This window comes from Branchiostoma lanceolatum, chromosome 18 (assembly GCF_035083965.1).
Source record: "Branchiostoma lanceolatum isolate klBraLanc5 chromosome 18, klBraLanc5.hap2, whole genome shotgun sequence".
Classification (NCBI taxonomy): Eukaryota; Metazoa; Chordata; class Leptocardii; order Amphioxiformes; family Branchiostomatidae; genus Branchiostoma; species Branchiostoma lanceolatum.
The window spans coordinates 12,289,372-12,307,697 of NC_089739.1; the positions used below are offsets into that span (position 1 = coordinate 12,289,372).

The window sequence follows — 18,326 nt, forward strand, 5'->3', positions numbered from 1 at the left end:
TTTAAGAGATGCATAGTTTTGCATGTCTATCGTAGCGTTGTTGGCCAGATGGCTTTCCAACAAAAAAAATTATGCTGTTTACTAAAATAGCATCCCCAATGTACGTTTATGAAGGTTAGAACTTAGATATCCAGGCAAACAATACAAATATGTACAACTGGATAAGATTCCGAGATTTACTTCCGTTTCGAGTGACATCCATCACTCTCCTTCGGGGTAACTTGTGACGATTTTAGTCTATTTTCATTGTGTTTTGGGGTTATTTTCTAAAAATGTATTTAAAAAAGATCAGAAAATGGCGGGTCCAAGATGGCGGATCGAAGCGGATATAGATTAAAAAGATATGACGTCTTTATTCATTATCCAGGTAGTTTTCATCACTGCCGTACCTGTAATAAGATGAGCCGATATCCTCTCAAGTTCCTCGGTCCCGACATCTGACGATTTATTGGTCAACACTTCTCCCAAAGTTCTCAGCGTATCAGCAGCTTTTATCTGAACAAGACAAAACAAATATAAGTTAAGATTTCAACATTTTAGTATTGCGAAGGTGTAGTGCATCATCTTGCTTTCAAATTTTCAGTTGGCTTGTTTCTAATTGTAGACATGAAAACTAGAGTATTGGGCTGGTGTTAATTTGCCTTATGAAGAGACTTTATAAGAATTCGCTCAGCTATTCATCTGAAGTACAGCCAGTAAGCACCGCCTGACTAAATCGCGCTCCTAGCAGCCGGCCCGACATTAACCTCCGCCAGCGACAGACAACGTAAACACAGGCTAGTAAACATCCACCTGAGTAATATGGCTGTTGTAGTGCCTTTCATAGTGATCGTCAGATCGAGGCACCTCGTCGATCACGGGCCCCCCATTTTACGTCCCTTTCGAAAGGCCAAACAGCTATATCCTAGCAATCTCCGCTTTCTTTCCAAACTACAAGCCACAGTGATGTTCCCTTGTTGAGAGTTCCACATGTGTATGGCCAAAACTACGGATTATAGATTATGGGAAACGCAGAGGCCAGTCGATACATTGTCATGGCAACACGCATGCGTACTTTGCTACCCCTTGCTTTACCCAGAGTTCTCCGTTTTCTCAGCATGCAAAGGGGATCGGAACAGGGTTTGTGATTGGCCCACCTGAGACTCGTCCGACAGCTCCTCGGGTTTGTTGGTCACGTGTTCCAGCGTGCCTGACAGCTGTTTCACCTGCTGCACGTCCTGCGCCTCCACCTGCTCCAGAATCGCCACCATCCTGTCACGTGCCTGTCACATGCAACATTGATTGTCATTGGATAATTGTAGCCACGTGAGTATGACATATGATCCAACGTCTGTCATCATTTGTTGATTGTTGAAGTCTGCCGATCGCGAGTTTCTTCCGTCTTGCCCCCGAAAAAGTGGAATCCAAATCTATGATAGCCGCCTTCTCTCTCTTTTTCCGGAGAAGACGAAAGCGACTCGGCAGCTATGATAGGTTTTGGATACCAAGCTCAAAATTCACGAGTTGTAAGTTTTTAGAAAACGATGATGAATTTCTCAGAATCAGTGTCTGTATCTTCTAGATGACTGTCTTGGATAAATCCACTACCCCCACCGGCCTGTGCAAATATGTACGATATTGTCCAGGCTATGGTGGCCAAACTCCCCAAGCAAATATTCTCCCTAAAGCCAGTTAGTCTGGTAGAGACTAGTCTTAAATCTGTCGAAGCAGCCAAATGCTAGCTTCTTCTATATGGAATACCGAAAACAGGCAAACCTTGATTCTCGTTGTATTGTCGACCTCTGATGTGTTGGCGGTGTTCAGCACAGACGCCACGCTGATAAGTGATGCTGCGGTTTGTTGTACGTCATCGACGTTCACCGTCTCCAGAACGTCATCTACAAACCCCTGAACGTCTTCTGGCGGCGGAACCTATGTAAGAAAGGTGGACAACATGAGAACTCCATTCAACCGGGACGAGGGACGATACAGACTTCCTATAGCCTTTGACCCATTACTCACCTCACATTTACGTAAGGTCACGTGTCTTTAAGTTAAGCATGCCAGTATTGACTACATAAAAGCTTCACTCAACCGGGACGGGGGACGGTACCAACTTCCGATCACCTTTGACCCATTGCTCGCATTTCACTTCCATAAACTCAGGTGATCTAGGCAACCGGCTCATTAGTATCCTGAAGAAGATCATTCCATTTTCCCCCACAAAAATAATAAAGCATTTTTCCTTACCCATGTACACATTTAAACCACCATATACTTCTACCAATCGCAAGCACATTCAAGATTTAGGGTTATATGATTTTGTATCTTCATTACTTTCCATTAAGCAGTTATTTGGAATAACTTAGTGGACATGACAAAACGTCTGCGAAGCCAGCACAGTCAGCATATATACTTCATATGATCTTATATGATATGATAATGATATGATAAAATCTTACATTTGTTATCACACTTGTGAAGGCGGAGGCGCCGAGAGAATCGGCCACACGAATGACAATTTCTAACTCATAGTTCTTCTCTGGGTCTCCTACAGGTAGTCTGACCGGCGGTGTGCTGGAGGCCTGTTTAGAAGTCAAACAAAACATTTTAAACAATTTGGCTTGCCCCTGAGGCGTCGCCAAAAACCTTCACCCAAGCCAGGGAACGGTACCGACTTCCAATCACCCTCTACCTTACTTCTCACTGCGCATGCGCGTTCGTAAGGTCACGTGGCCTGAGGAGTCCGTTTGATTGTCGTGGAGAAGACGAGGTATGGCAAGGACTCTTTTGTTGCGGCAAAACCAGCTTTATATAAACTCCTTACAAAAAAAAAGAGTTCAAAGATCTCATACCTCCATGATATATTTAGATTTTCTCGTATGCCTTGTTTAATTGTGGTTCATTGACTATGCAAATGGAGGTTTTGATTAACATTACAGGTGGACAAATCCGGTCACTCTACCGTGAACGTCACTCAATTATGGATTTAGAAGAAGCCAACTTACCGGTCCGGTGTATAAGAGGTGCTTGTTTGCGCCAGTTGAGTTAACGGACGCGACTTCTATATCGGCGGCCGTGTATTCAAAATCATACCGAAGAGGTACGTCTTGGTCACGGAAACCTGAAAACGAATTTGGAACACTTGTAAAAAAAAAAATCTTAATATTGTAAACTGCGCCCCAACATTACACTAAAAGACGACCAATACATTTTTTACTGTCCGTATTCCAGATGTTTGTTGGCACCAGTCTCAGTGAACCAGTCATAATGATGGTTTTGGATAGACAAGGACGACATGGCACTGCACTTAAGTTTTTCATAACGTATTTTAACAGTGCCACGTAAACCGAACAATATACCCATTTTTACACCTGGGTGGAATGAGGAAAGTCAAAGGTACAACATCGGTGGCGTCAGGGATTCCAACCCGGGACCGCTGGGTTCTGGGCCGAATGCCCTGCCACTACGCCACATGGCCCCACATATGAGGACGTTGTTGCCGACTTCCAGCACGTTGACAATATGTGATTATAGAGACACCATCAGCATTTATCTTATGCCAATGGTAAAGAACTTCTGATCTGCCTGTCAAATCGATAGCCAGCTTGCAAAATCTCACCATCATCGAGATCAAGACAGCATAGACTGTTTACAATGTTACCTTGACAACGAATTACAAAGAATCCATCCGACGTATTGTGAGCTGCACAGCTCCCAACCCTCGGTGGTTCGTTGAGCATGAATGAGTATTCTGCAGAACCGAAGTCTCCCGTGATGCTGTTCGTCACTACAGCAGTTGCAGTGTACACTCCCTGCTGATTAAAAGAGTTGCATAGACTGTAATCAGAATATAATTTGAATAATTAATGGAGAAATGTTATAAACCCACTCCGTTCAATGGTACGATAATTCAGAAATGCAACATATGTAACTGGGAAATAAAGGGACATTGACAAATAAAAGTTATGCAAATGAAGATCTAATTTGCATAACCAATGAGAAAATACTGTAATTCCATATTTGGAAGTTATGTGACAGTGAACATGGTTGAATATGATTATGAAAATGAGGGCCTAATTTGCATGATGTATATTTCATGGAGATATGAGGTCTCCGAACTCTTGTGTTAAATGCGATATCATTTGTATCTTTACCTCTGTGAACGGAGGTTTTCTTTTAGGTGTGTCTGTGTGTCTGTTTGTTTATTTGTTTGTTTGTGTGTCCGTAGCAGAGTGGCTGGTCTACACGCCTAGGCACGCCTAGGCACGCCGAGGACACTGACAGGAAGTTAGGTCAAAGGTCCCAGAATAGGTCGCCTCATTCCATCTATTCAATTTCCTGCTATATGTTATCTTATGAGAACAGTGGAAAATTGCATCAGGCAAAACCAGCGAGAAATTCACACGAATGAATGAAACAATTTACGAAAAACTAGAAATATTTCATGGAAGTATACGATCTTCGATTTCTTGTTGCTGAGGTAACGTCAACTCCTATAATTTCTGGGAATAATTCTAAAGCATGAAGTCTTTTATGAATGTCTACCAAGATTTAAATCGTTGTGATCATTACTTTGCAGACAACACTGTAAGTGCAGAAGTAACGTTATGTGAGGTAGAAGGATAAAAACATGAACAATTGAGCTGCGACCTGAGGTGTGCGGGCCAACTTGCAATGCTGAAAGTAGGATACCCACTTCTTTTTAGTTGAAATAAGAAAGGAATCTTCATCAAACATTTTGACAATGTCTTCGGATATTTTATGCCGATTCATGGCATAAGGAACTCGGCCCACACATGCACAGCTCTGACCACAGTGTAACCTTGTTTTTCTCTTCACTTACCTACTAGTTTTCAAATGGACGTTGACTAAAAATTTTGACCGCAATAATTTGAAGTTTGGTGGATATTGCTAAAAGATGGTATACTTCATAATTAATGCCCCGAAATTTGAGATATAAACCTTATTTCTGGGTGAGACCGAGAACTTATTGATCACCCCTCGTACATAGTTGAATTATAAGAGTTCACCCTTCATCCAAAAAAAATAATGACTTTCAACGCAAGTTGAAATCAATATGATAACATTCACAGAATACAATTGCAGGCAAGACCGATAAAACGTATACGGCAAATGACTTTTCTGTTGAGAAAAGGTTCCTTATGGCTGCCAAACGAAATCTATTTCTTAACTGCCACTTTTGTATCTAAATTCAAATGACATTGAAGAAACTGATTGCATGATAAGGCACATACCGCGTTGTTAAACACATTGGCTCTAAACACCACATAGTCTTGACTTCTGTCGTTCAAAAGGTTCTTGTTCCATTCTTGGTCCGTCCAAGTCATGGTCGAGCCCTGTGTCTGCACCAATGTCCAGTTGTACCGGTACCGGTTGGGACCTGCTGCACAGTTGCTGCACAGAACGGACAGTCTCATCTTTTCTCCGGCGTTGATTTTGGGACCACATGTACCGTATATTTGATCGCAGCTGTAGAAAATATGAAGAAAATCATAATAAGAATTAGCATGACAAGATCTAGGAGGAAGTACTTATAGACCTCGCACACGGTATATCTGCAGCGTTTTTGGCGACGCCTGGGTGGCGACGCCTAATGGTATAGTATTGTGTGCAGTTTGAAAGAATTCTAGGAATTGTACAGGAATGTGTCCACTGGAATCTTTGGAATGTTAGTGGCGAGAATGATGGTTTAGTACTGTGTGCAGTCGGCAAGAATTCTAAAAATTGTACGGGAATGTGTCCAGAATGCAAAGGATAGAAAGTGGGTCATGCAGCTATTTTTAGATTATAGGAGCGTTTGGAATGTTAGTCAGCAGGAGGTTCCTGGCATTCCATTACGGACACGAATTCCTAATCTACTACATATATACATGTACAGTAGAATCCGCTTAACTGCACCACCCATTTGTCAGCGTTTTTGGTGCAATTATCCGGCTGGTGCAATTATGCGAAATGCCCAGCTGGACCGCACCACCATGGACGAGGGGTGTATTGTTAGTCAGAAACACTAGCACAAATAAAACACGCCCCGCGACCCGCCCGGGACCTCCCATACGATTCCTATCAACGTGACTGTCAATGAAGACCGCCTTCTTTTGTTACTCAAAACAGTTTTAAACATATTGGCGGTATTGCGCCTTTACACCGGCAGGTATCGGCTCATTTGTACAGCGTTTGCCGATTTTTAGCGCACCTTTAATGTCAACTTGTCGAGGATTTTTGCAAAATTTTGGTGCAGTTATCCGGCATTGGTGACCATGTGCGGTGCAGATATGCGGAGTCACTAACAATGCAGTGAATGGGAATTTGGGATTTGGTGCAATTAAATGGAAGGTGCGTTTATCCGGGGTGCAATTAAGTGGCTTCGTCTGTAGAATCATGTAGTGCCCTAAGTAAAAATGAAAACAACAACAACAACAACTACCGTCGCCATGGCAATTTCTTTTTTTTCATTGCCAATATTGATGTAAAATCATCTCATCATGTTTGTACATTGATGATTGTTGATGTTACTACAGCAGGTATATAGTTATTAACACAGACATTTTCCAATAAACGACTGCACTATAAGAAAGACTGATAGCAATTTCAGAACGTTTCCACGACTTAAGATTCAGAACTAGTAAATGATGATGACTCGACTAGTGTGTGATGACTTACATGATCGATGTCAGTGGAATGGTTGAACGGACCACCGCCAAGATCTGACTTGCAAAAGCGCCACCTCTGTTTGGTGCAGACACTTTCACAGTAAAGTTGAGTTCGGAGCGAAGAGCCTCGAGCTCCAGCCCGAGGTTTATCGTGAGTAGACCGCCAGCCCCTCCGTTCAGTACAGGACAAGAGCCAGCTACCAGAACAAATACATGAGACACGTTAGGACACGGTACGATAAGGTATGACACAGTAGGACATGGTACCTCACGGCACGACACGGTAAGACACAGTTCGACAAAGTACAACAGAGTACGACGTGGCACCACGCAGACAAAATACGACAGGGTAAGACATGGTAAGACACGGTACAAGACAGTATGACATGGTAAGACACGGTACGACATTGTAAGACACGGTACGACATGGTAAGACACGGTACGACATGGTAACACACGATGCGGCATGGTAAGACACGTTACAGGACGGTACGACATATGGTAAGACACGGTACGACATGGTAAGACACGGTACGACATGGTAAGACACGGTACGACATGGTAAGCCACGATGCGGCATGGTAAGACACGGTACAAGACGGTACGACATATGGTAAGACACGGTACGACATGGCAAGACTCGGTACGATATGGTTAAGACACGGTACGACATGGTACGACATGGTAAGACACGGTACGACATGGTAAGACCACATTCGGCATGGTAGGACGCGGTACAAGACGGTACGACATGGTAAGGCACGGTACGACACGTGGAAGTCGCCACCAAGACACGCCACCAATACATGTAACGTGCAGAAAACATATTAAGGTTTTGACGCAACATCACTCACCGGTAGAATCACAAGTCCAACTATAGCCCAGATCGGCACTCCTTGATATGATACCGTCGGGATCCGATGACAACGTGGCCGCATCCAGGGTAAACCTGCCCGTGCCCACCTGTCTCCTGAAGCCCCCTAAGATACCAGCGATGAGAGGGGACGGTGTGATAATCACTGATGTGTTGCTACTTGTACCCGATACTGCGACGCCTGTAGTAGTATCAGTACTAGTAGTAGTCACCACCAGTCTGAACTGGTACCTGCCATAGTTAAGCGTCCGGGAGGGGATGCCTAGGTCTGCTTTTGTGGAGACAACGTCGGCAGGAACTTGCCATCGAGTTCCACCAGGCGGCAACACTTCCCACTGATACGTGATGTCACGTTGTTCAGTACAGTTTGCACTGATATCTAATCTTCCGTTAAGTCTAAAAGCTCTGCTCCGATGAACGCGAATATCTCCACCAAAAATGTCCACGACAGGTGAGCATTGATCTGAAGTGCACAAGATATATATAAACAGATATTTAACAACAGTAGCTAGTATTCATAAGTATGTACTGCGGGATGTTCTTAAGTATGTTTTAGAATCCCAAATTCTCTCCATTGGTGAAACCGAACAATTGGTAGACTCCGTGAATAGTTTCATCAGGTTGGTAAATCACTGAATAAAAAGACTCTTTTTACACAACCAAGAGATTTATTCCACCGACGTTTCGGGGACCATATCTGTCACCTTCTTCAAGGCAATTCTGACTGGTTCACATAACAATGCAGCACAGGTGTTGCTGCTTATACATAATAATGAGATATTGAGACATCATTGTTTTTTGATCGATAGTTGTGTACATGTTACACTTCTGTACGTTTGGGACCGCATAGTGATGTCATCCCCTGTGATTGTACATATGTAAATACTTTGCGTTTGGGACTGCATCTCATTAATATGTATAAGCAGCAACACCTTTGCCGGGTATGTTTCAACTGGATAAAATTTCGAATTGCTTGAATTGAGTAACTATTTTTGGCGCATCTTACTACCTGGATGTCTAACCTTCAGCAACGAAATGAACATTTTGATAGACAATGCTGTATTTATTCATAAAACGTACCTGTACATGTTGGCGCAGGCGCACTCCACGTTCCGTCAGCCCGACACGTCACACTACCGGCTCCGTTCAGATTGTATCCCGCGTTACAGGTGAACGCAATCGTGTCCTGGTAGGAGGTCTGTCCGGTAGGGGGTGTCCGGAATCCGTTACTTGGGGCCGTCAACGCAGGACACTGTCTTCCTAAGAAATAAGTAAAATAGTTCTTGTCAACAAATTTCTATGGATCCAATAATACAAAAAGCAACATTATTTGTTATTAGTGAACGTCTTTACGGTAGTTTTCGAGTTTCGGACACGTTTTCGCATGATATTTTTCTATCTAATTTTGTAAGTGAATTGATTACATCATGATTAGTATCAATATCATCTATTGGACGAGAAGTACTCTCTTCTATAAGTCACTTTCTGATTATTTACATGTACTACAACTTCACGAACATTACTAGCATAGATCAAACAAGCCGCTAGGGGGTCCAAAATCTAATCATTTCCAGGTCTCATCAAGACCTACCCACATACCAAATACAAATACAAAGACAATCCATCCAGGCCTTCTCGAGTTATGCTTGTCTTTTACTACATACCCACACACACACACACACACACATACATACATACACACGCTACCCAAAACATTATTGGGTAGGCCGACTCCTCTCTCTTCGCAGCCAGGGGCTGAATTGCGAGGAGCGCACAATTGGCGTGGCTAGATCACAAGGGTCTGGAGCGACTGCGATTCAGCACTAACTCAGGTGACCTCAATACGACAATTGCCCCATGTGCGGCCATAGGACTGTCGGTTTTGAACCACTCACACCGGGAAGGACCCCTACTCTTTTCGATAAGTGCGGTGGGTTCTTTAACGTGCTCGGGGTGTGGCTCTCCTCAAACACGGGATCTCCATTTAACGTCCTATCCGAGGGACGTCCCTAACCGAAGCTAGGTACTCATTTACACCTGAGTGAAGTGAGGAAAGTCGTGTAATGTGCCTTTCCCAAGGGCACAACATCGGGGCATATCGGTGGTTTCGGACCTGAGATGACCTTTTAGACGAAGATAATTAAAAGTCGACTTACGTGTGCATGTTGGAACAGCGTTATTCCATGATCCGTCGGTTTGACACGTTGCATCAGCAGCGCCGTTACGTACGTATCCCGTGTTGCAGGTGAACGCCACCGTGGCCGGGTAGGTGTGTGGTCCGGCAGGACTCAGCGCTCCGTTAGCTGGGGCCGTCAACGTCTGACATGATCTGGCTGAAATGATGAAAAATTCTTCGTCAAGAGCCTTTGATTATTTTAATTAAGAAATCTTTATCGTTGTGATCCATGGAGCTACATTAGTCTGCGAGAACCTGTACGCAAACTTTTGAGCATAGAAAAAAATAATACATTTTTCTAGGGACCCTTTTCCAGAGATACATTTTTTAAGTTTTAAAAAAAATAATGTAGGTGCATAGCTTCCATTTCATTAGACACTTGTGCGTATATCACGTCCGTATGAGTTGCCTATTGACATTTTTTTTTGGTTTAGGTCAAGTTTACGACCGAGGAAGTCGTTTTCGTTGATTCGATAACCAGACTGCACAACGGTGGGTCAAAGTAAAAGAAGCAACTTCTTCCCCGCAAACTTTACCTAGTCCAAAATACGTCAATACTGAACTCAAACGGACGTGATATACGCACAAGTGTGATAGATAGGGTTATAATTCGACTTACGTGTGCACGTAGGAACATCGTTATTCCATGATCCGTCAGTTTGGCACGTCGTTGTTCCAGCGCCGTTCCGTGTGTATCCCGCGTTACAGGTGAACGTCACCGTGGCCGGGTAGGCGTGTGGTCCGGCAGGGCTTAGTCTTCCGCTAGCAGGGGGCGTCAACGTCTGACATGGTCTGGCTGAAATGATGAAACATTCTTCGTCAAGAGCCTTTGATTGTTTAATCTGATTTTGAAATTATGAAGCCTTTATCGTTATGATCCATGGAGCTACATTAGTCGGCGAGAATCTGTACGCAAACTTTTAAGCATAGAAAGAATAACACATTTTTCTAAGGACCCTTATCCAGAGATAAGTACGTAGCTTCCATTTTATTAGAAACATGTGTGTATATCACGTCCGTCTGAGTTCCATATTTACATTTTTTGGTTTAGGTAAAGTTTACAGCCGAAGAAGTCTTTTTCGTAGATTCGATAACCAGAATGCACAACGGAGGGTTTATGTAAAAGCAACTTCTTCCCCGCAAATTTTACCTAGGCCAAAAGACATCAATACGGAACTAATACGGACGGGATATACGCACAAGTGTGATAGATAGGATTATAATTCAACTTACGTGTGCACGTTGGAACAGCGTTATTCCATGATCCGTCGGTTTGACACGTCGCATCAGCAGCGCCGTTACGTACGTATCCCGTGTTGCAGGTGAACGTCACCGTGGCCGGGTAGGTGTGTGGTCCGGGAGGACTCAGCACTCCGTTAGCTGGGGCCGTCAACGTCTGACATGGTCTGGCTGAAATTATGAAAAATTCTTCGTCAAGAGCCTTTGATTATTTCAATTAAGAAATCTTTATCATTATGATCCATGGAGCTACATTAGTCTGCGAGAATCTGTACGCAAATTTTTGAGCATAGAAAAAACAACACATTTTTCTAGAGACCTTTTCCAGAGATACATTTCTAAGGTTTAAAGAAAAATAATGTAAATGCATAGTTTCCATTTTATTAGACACATGTGCGTATATATATCACGTTCGCATGAGTTCTCTATTGACATTTTTTGGTTTAGGTAAAGTTTACAGCCGAAGAATTCTTTTTCGTCGATTCGATAACCAGACCGCACAGCGGTTGGTTAATGTAAAAAGGCAACTTCTTCCCCGCAAATTTTACCTTGGCCAAAAGACGTCAATACCGATCGAACTCATACGGACTTAACATACGCACAAGTGTGATAGATAGGATTATAATTCAACTTACGTGTGCACGTTGGAACAGCGTTACTCCATGATCTGTCAGGTTGGCACGTCGTAGTTTCAGCGCCGTTACGTACGTATCCCGTGTTGCAGGTGAACGTCACCGTAGCCGGGTAGGCGTGTGGTCCGGGAGGACTCAGCTCTCCGTTAGCTGGGGGCGTCAACGTCTGACATGGTCTGGCTGTAATGATCAAGAACATTTGCTATGAGGATCGATATTCGAAGTGAAAATTAATAATAAGTTTATTGCAAGTTCTTGCCCGTAGGCTAATTGCAAGTACATGTAACATGAAAGAACGGACAGACACTATATAACAATACAGCAAGTAACTTTTCTAGTCTAAATACTAACACTTAATTCTATCTTATTCGGGTTTGACTTCTTTTTCCGAGACAATGGAAGACGAAAGATCCCACTTTTTCTAGAATATGTGGGTTTTGTGATGTTAAGAGGAGAGTAGTTTTCCTTTTGTCTGTTAACATGGAGAAATTAGGATATGTAGTAAACTACATCTGTTCACCAACTTTTAGATTGAATGCTGAAAAGTCAGTCACACATTTTCCTTCTAATACTTTTCCAGTATATATATAGTCATATATTGTACAATATGAAAACAAAAATAATAATTTCATACCGGTACAGCTAACACCGTCGCCGCTGTAGCCTGAGTTACAATCACAAGTAAAACTGCCGGGTATGTTGCGACAGGTGGCTAGGGGACTGCAGTTGTTGGTGCCATCTGTACATTCGTCATTATCTAAACGGGAAAAATAGTAAGAAAATTTCTCATAACAAAATATCGCATGAAATGTGGCTTTATCACAATTTACTAAAGTCAACTCTATGCAACTTGCTGAATTTTCCGAATAACACCGTCGAAAACATGGTAAAGGAACAAGTGGGGATTGCACCGTTAAGGTGTACGAAAAGACAGTTCTCATGACAAAACATACCTGTTTCACAATGATCTCCTTCATAGCCAGCAGCACAGGTACAGGTGTAGCCGTTAACCTCGTCCTCGCAAGTTCCGCCATTTTCACACGGATCAGAGGCACATTCGTCGACGTCTGCAACGACATACAAGACGGTCTTTGAAAGGTCTTCAATAAAAAATATTCAGCATTTTGAAATCAAAAGCTATGTCAAATCTTATGACTAGATTTTGCCAGCTTTTGAATCTTCCAGTAACAAAAACGTCTTTACTTGTCAAAAATAAATGGCCGGAAACTTGCTGACTTTTCCTAATAACACTGTCCAAAATAGATAAATGAAGAACTGGGGTGTGCACCGTTAAGGTGGACGATAAGACAGTTCTCATGACAAAACTTGCCTGTTTCACAATGATCTCCTGCATAGCCAGCAGCACAGGTACAGGTGTAGCCGTTAATCTCGTCCTCGCAAGTTGCGCCATTTTCACACGGATCAGAGGCACATTCGTCGACGTCTGCAACGACATACAAGAAGGTCCTTGAAAACTCTTCAAGAAATATTCAGCATTTTGAAATCAAAAGCTATGTCAAATCTTATGACTAGATTTTCGCAGCTTTTGAAACTTCCGGTAACAAAAACGTCTTTACTTGTCAAAGAGAAATGGCCGCAATTGCCCAGAAACTTGCTGAATTTTCCAAATAACACCGTCGAAAATAGACAGTGAAGGAAGAAGTAGGGTGTGCACCGTTAAGGTGTACGATTAGACCGTTCCCATGGAAAAACTTGCCTGTTTCACAATCATCTCCTTCATAGCCAGCAGCACAGGTACAGGTGTAGCCGTTAACCTCGTCCACGCAAGTTCCGCCATTTTCACACGGATCAGAGGCACATTCGTCGACGTCTGCAACGACATAGGAGAAGTTTTGTCAAAACGCTTGGAATAATATTCTGCATTTTGAAATTTGGGATTAGATTTTAGCAGCTTTCTTTCCCTACAAAACCTTTTTGTACCAAAAGCATCTTTATTGCGAAAGAGAAATAGCGGGAAACTGGCTGCGCTTTCTTGATATAACCGTCGAAAATAGAAAGTAAATAAGGTGGTTGGGTGTGCACCGTTAATGTGTACGATAAGACAGTTCTCATGGGAAAACATACCTGTTTCACAATGATCTCCTACATAGCCAGCAGCACAAGTACAGTTGTAGCCGTTAATCTCGTCATCGCAAGTTCCGCCATTTTCACACGGATCAGAGGCACATTCGTCGACGTCTGCAACGACATACAAGACGGTCTTTGAAAACTCTTCTAGAAATATTCAGCATTTTGAAATCAAAAGCTATGTCAAGTCTTATGACTAGATTTTGCCAGCTTTTGAATCTTCCGGTAACAAAAACGTCTTTACTTGTCAAGGAGAAACGGCCGGAAACTTGATGACTTTTCCTAATAACACCGTCCAAAATAGATAGTAAATAAAGAACTGGGGTGTGCAAGGTTAAGGTGGACGATAAGACAGTTCTCATGACAAAACTTGCCTGTTTCACAATCATCTCCTTCATAGCCAGCAGCACAAGTACAGGTGTAGCCGTTAACCTCGTCCACGCAAGTTCCGCCATTTTCACACGGATCAGAGACACATTCGTCGACGTCTGCAACGACATACAAGACAGTCTTTGAAAGGTCTTCAAGAAATATTCAGCATTTTGAAATCAAAAGCTATGTCAAATCTTATGACTAGATTTTGGCAGCTTTTGAATCTTCCGGTAACAAAAACGTCTTTACTTGTTAAAGAGAAATGGCCGGAAACTTGATAAATTTTCGGAATAACACCGTCCAAAATAGATAAATGAAGAGGTGGGGTTTGCACCGTTAAGGTGTACGATAAATCAGTTCTTATGGCAAAACTTGCCTGTTTCACAATGATCTCCTTCATAGCCAGCAGCACAACTACAGTTGTAGCCGTTAACCTCGTCCTCGCAAGTTCCGCCATTTTCACACGGATCAGAGACACATTCGTCGACGTCTGCAACGACATACAAGAAGGTCTTTGAAAACTCTTCAAGAAATATTCAGCATTTTGAGATCAAAAGCTATGTCAAGTCTTATGACTAGATTTTGCCAGCTTTTGAATCTTCCGGTACCAAAAACGTCTTCACTGATCAAAGAGAAATGGCCGGAAACTTGCTGAATTTTCCTAATAACACCGTCGAAAATAGATAAATGAAGAGGTGGGGTGTGCACCGTTAAGGTGGAAGATAAGACAGTTCTCATGGGAAAACTTGCCTGTTTCACAATGATTTCCTTCATAGCCAGCAGCACAAGTACAGTTGTAGCCGTTAACCTCGTCCTCGCAAGTTGCGCCATTTTCACACGGATCAGAGGCACATTCGTCGACGTCTGCAACGACATACAAGAAGGTCTTTGAAAACTCTTCAAGAAATATTCAGCATTTTGAAATCAAAAGCTATGTCAAGGCTTACAATTAGATTAGTAAAAAGGAGACAAATAGCCGGAACGGAAACTTGCTGAATTTTCCTAATAACAACGTCGAAAATAGATAAATGAAGAGGTGGGGTGTGCACCGTTAAGGTGGAAGATAAGACAGTTCTCATGGGAAAACTTGCCTGTTTCACAATGATTTCCTTCATAGCCAGCAGCACAAGTACAGTTGTAGCCGTTAACCTCGTCCTCGCAAGTTGCGCCATTTTCACACGGATCAGAGGCACATTCGTCGACGTCTGCAACGACATACAAGAAGGTCTTTGAAAACTCTTCAAGAAATATTCAGCATTTTGAAATCAAAAGCTATGTCAAGGCTAACAATTAGATTAGTAAAAAGGAGACAAATAGCCGGAACGGAAACTTGCTAAATTTTCCTAATAACAACGTCGAAAATAGATACATGAAGAGGTGGGGTGTGCACCGTTATGATGTACGATAAGACAGCTATCACGGGAAAACTTGCCTGTTTCACAATGATCTCCTACATAGCCAGCAGCACAGGTACAGGTGTAGCCGTTAACCTCGTTCTCGCAAGTTCCGCCATTTTCACACGGATCAGAGGCACATTCGTCGACGTCTGCAACGACATACAAGACGGTCTTTGAAAACTCTTCAAGAAATATTCAGCATTTTGAAATCAAAAGCTATGTCAAGTCTTATGATAACATTTTGGCAGCTTTTGACACTGAAGTCTTCCAGTAACAAAAACGTCTTTACTTGTCAAAAAGAAATGGCCGGAAACTTGATAATTTTTCGGAATAACACCGTCCAAAATAGATAAATGAAGAGGTGGGGTTTGCACCGTTAAGGTGTACGATAAATCAGTTCTTATGGCAAAACTTGCCTGTTTCACAATGATCTCCTTCATAGCCAGCAGCACAGGTACAGGTGTAGCCGTTAACCTCGTCCACGCAAGTTCCGCCATTTTCACACGGATCGGAGACACATTCGTCGACGTCTGCAATGACATACAAGAAGTTCCACAATTAAATGCAATGATATTCTGCATTTTGTAATCAAAAGCTATGTCAAGGCTTACAATTAGATTAGTAAAAAGGAGACAAATAGCCGGAACGGAAACTTGCTGAATTTTCCTAATAACACCGTCGAAAATAGATAGATGAAGAGGTGGGGTGTGCACCGTTATGATGTACGATAAGACAGCTATCACGGGAAAACTTGCCTGTTTCACAATGATCTCCTTCATAGCCAGCAGCACAACTACAGTTGTAGCCGTTAACCTCGTCCTCGCAAGTTCCGCCATTTTCACACGGATCAGAGGCACATTCGTCGACGTCTGCAACGACATACAAGAAGGTCTTTGAAAACTCTTCAAGAAATATTCAGCATTTTGAAATCAAAAGCTATGTCAAGTCTTATGACTAGATTTTGCCAGCTTTTGAATCTTCCGGTACCAAAAACGTCTCCACTGGTCAAAGAGAAATGGCCGGAAACTTGATGAATTTTCCTAATAACACTGTCTAAAATAGATAAATGAAGAGGTGGGGTATGCACCGTTAAGGTGGACGGTAAGACAGTTCTCATGGGAAAACTTGCCTGTTTCACAATCATCTCCTTCATAGCCAGCAGCACAGGTACAGGTGTAGCCGTTAACCTCATCCTCGCAAGTTCCGCCATTTTCACACGGATCAGAGGCACATTCGTCGACGTCTGCAACGACATACAAGAAGGTCTTTGAAAGTCTTCAAGAAATATTTTGCATTTTGAAATCAAAAGCTATGTCAAGTCTTATGACTACATTTTGGCAGCTTTTGAATCTTCCGGTAACGAAAACATCTTTACTTGTCAAAAATAAATGGCCGGAAACTTGATGAATTGTCCTAATAACACCGTCGAAAATCGATAGTAAATAAAGAAGTGGGGTGTACACCGTTAAGGTGTACGATAAGACAGTTCTCATGACAAAACTTGCCTGTTTCACAATCATCTCCTTCATAGCCAGCAGCACAGGTACAGGTGTAGCCGTTAACCTCGTCCACGCAAGTTCCGCCATTTTCACACGGATCAGAGACACATTCGTCGATGTCTGCAACGACATACAAGAAGGTCTTTGAAAGGTCTTCAAGAAATTTAAGCATTTTGAAAGCTATGTATAGTCTAATGACTAGAGTTCGGCAGCCCGAAATCCCTATATTACGAAATCTCTTTGTTCCGAACGCCCCATGTTTCGAAATTCCTAAGTTCCGAAAGCCCTATGTGCCGCAATTCCTTTTTTCCAAAAGCCCTAGGGACTTGACTGATGAAATTGCAAAGAAGCCTATGCACGTCAGCAATCATAGCATAAATCACGATTCTGTCTCAACAACTGCTTAAGGAATTGATAAAGTTTTGTACCATTGCAAGTTGGGACACTTGACGTCCAGTTCCGGTTGGCCTGGCATGTGACACTGGTATTTCCGACCAGCTCGTATCCTTGGTCACACCTAAACGTCACCACATCTAGGTAGGTGTTTGCACCGATAGGACTCAGACTACCGTTGGCTGGGGCTGTCAGGTTCGGGCACATGACCGCTATGGTCGATTGGAGAGAGAGATAAAAACTTGCTGTAGACATTGATTGAATTCTCTAAGTACACCGAGTACCAACAACATATTTTTTCAAACATTTGACTTAAACCTCTACCGAAGAAAGTATGACGACCCAAACTAAACGACCAAGTTGCTACTGTAAAGAAAAGAGCCGATTCTTACTGTTAAGTATTTCTACGTGAAATGGAACACCTCGTGTTGTATACGTATAAGATAAACCTTTGTTGCTAATTGGTAGATTTTGGAGATCAGGAGAAAAGGAAATAAACTTTAAAGGAAGAGTCAAGACACGTCAAAGAAAACAATACTCACTTTTATGTTTTCGTGGAAGAGATAAATACAACAACAAAGGTAAGTCCGACAAACCTGTGATTAGCGTTGTACGGTATGGAGTTGTTTCAGCCGTGGTAAGATCCGTTGTTGAGATCGTTGTTTCAGCCGTGGTAAGATCCGTTGTTGAGATCGTTGTTTCAGCCGTGGTAAGATCCCTTGTTGATATCGTCGTGTCAGCGGTGGTAGGATCAGCCGTTGTTGGGATCGTTGTTTTAGCCGTGGTAAGATCCGTTGTTGAGATCGTTGTTTCAGCCGTGGTAAGATCAGTTGTGGAGATCGTTGTTTCAGCCGTGGTAAGATCCGTTGTTGAGATCGTTGTTTTAGCCGTGGTAAGATCCGTTGTTGAGATCGTTGTTTCAGCCGTGGTAAGATCCGTTGTGGAGATCGTTGTTTCAGCCGTGGTAAGATCCGTTGTTGAGATCGTTGTTTCAGCCGTGGTA

General features: G+C 42.7%; 1 protein-coding gene and 2 long non-coding RNA genes across 3 annotated transcripts in view; all 3 read right to left on the minus strand.

Moving 5' to 3' along the window:
- Window positions 1-382: 382 nt before the first annotated feature.
- LOC136424787 (uncharacterized) lies at window positions 383-1,904 on the minus strand. The gene is made up of 3 exons (XR_010753922.1): window positions 1,756-1,904; window positions 1,137-1,262; window positions 383-495 (listed from the first exon to the last, which is right to left on the minus strand). It is a non-coding gene; the product is annotated as an uncharacterized lncRNA (long non-coding RNA).
- Window positions 1,905-3,735: 1,831 nt separating this feature from the next.
- On the minus strand, window positions 3,736-6,743 carry LOC136424791 (uncharacterized). The gene is made up of 3 exons (XR_010753926.1): window positions 6,664-6,743; window positions 5,238-5,472; window positions 3,736-3,794 (listed from the first exon to the last, which is right to left on the minus strand). It is a non-coding gene; the product is annotated as an uncharacterized lncRNA (long non-coding RNA).
- A 10,015-nt stretch (window positions 6,744-16,758) lies between these two features.
- Window positions 16,759-18,326, minus strand: part of LOC136423996 (mucin-2-like) — a 2,395-nt gene continuing 827 nt past the window's right edge. Inside the window, exons 1-4 of the mRNA XM_066412396.1 lie at window positions 17,920-18,326; window positions 17,359-17,535; window positions 16,937-17,050; window positions 16,759-16,781 (exon numbers count right to left, since the gene is read on the minus strand). The exon at window positions 17,920-18,326 is cut by the window's right edge and continues 827 nt beyond it. Of these exons, the coding sequence (XP_066268493.1) occupies window positions 16,759-16,781; window positions 16,937-17,050; window positions 17,359-17,535; window positions 17,920-18,326 (721 nt within the window). The remainder of the gene's footprint in view (window positions 16,782-16,936; window positions 17,051-17,358; window positions 17,536-17,919) is intronic.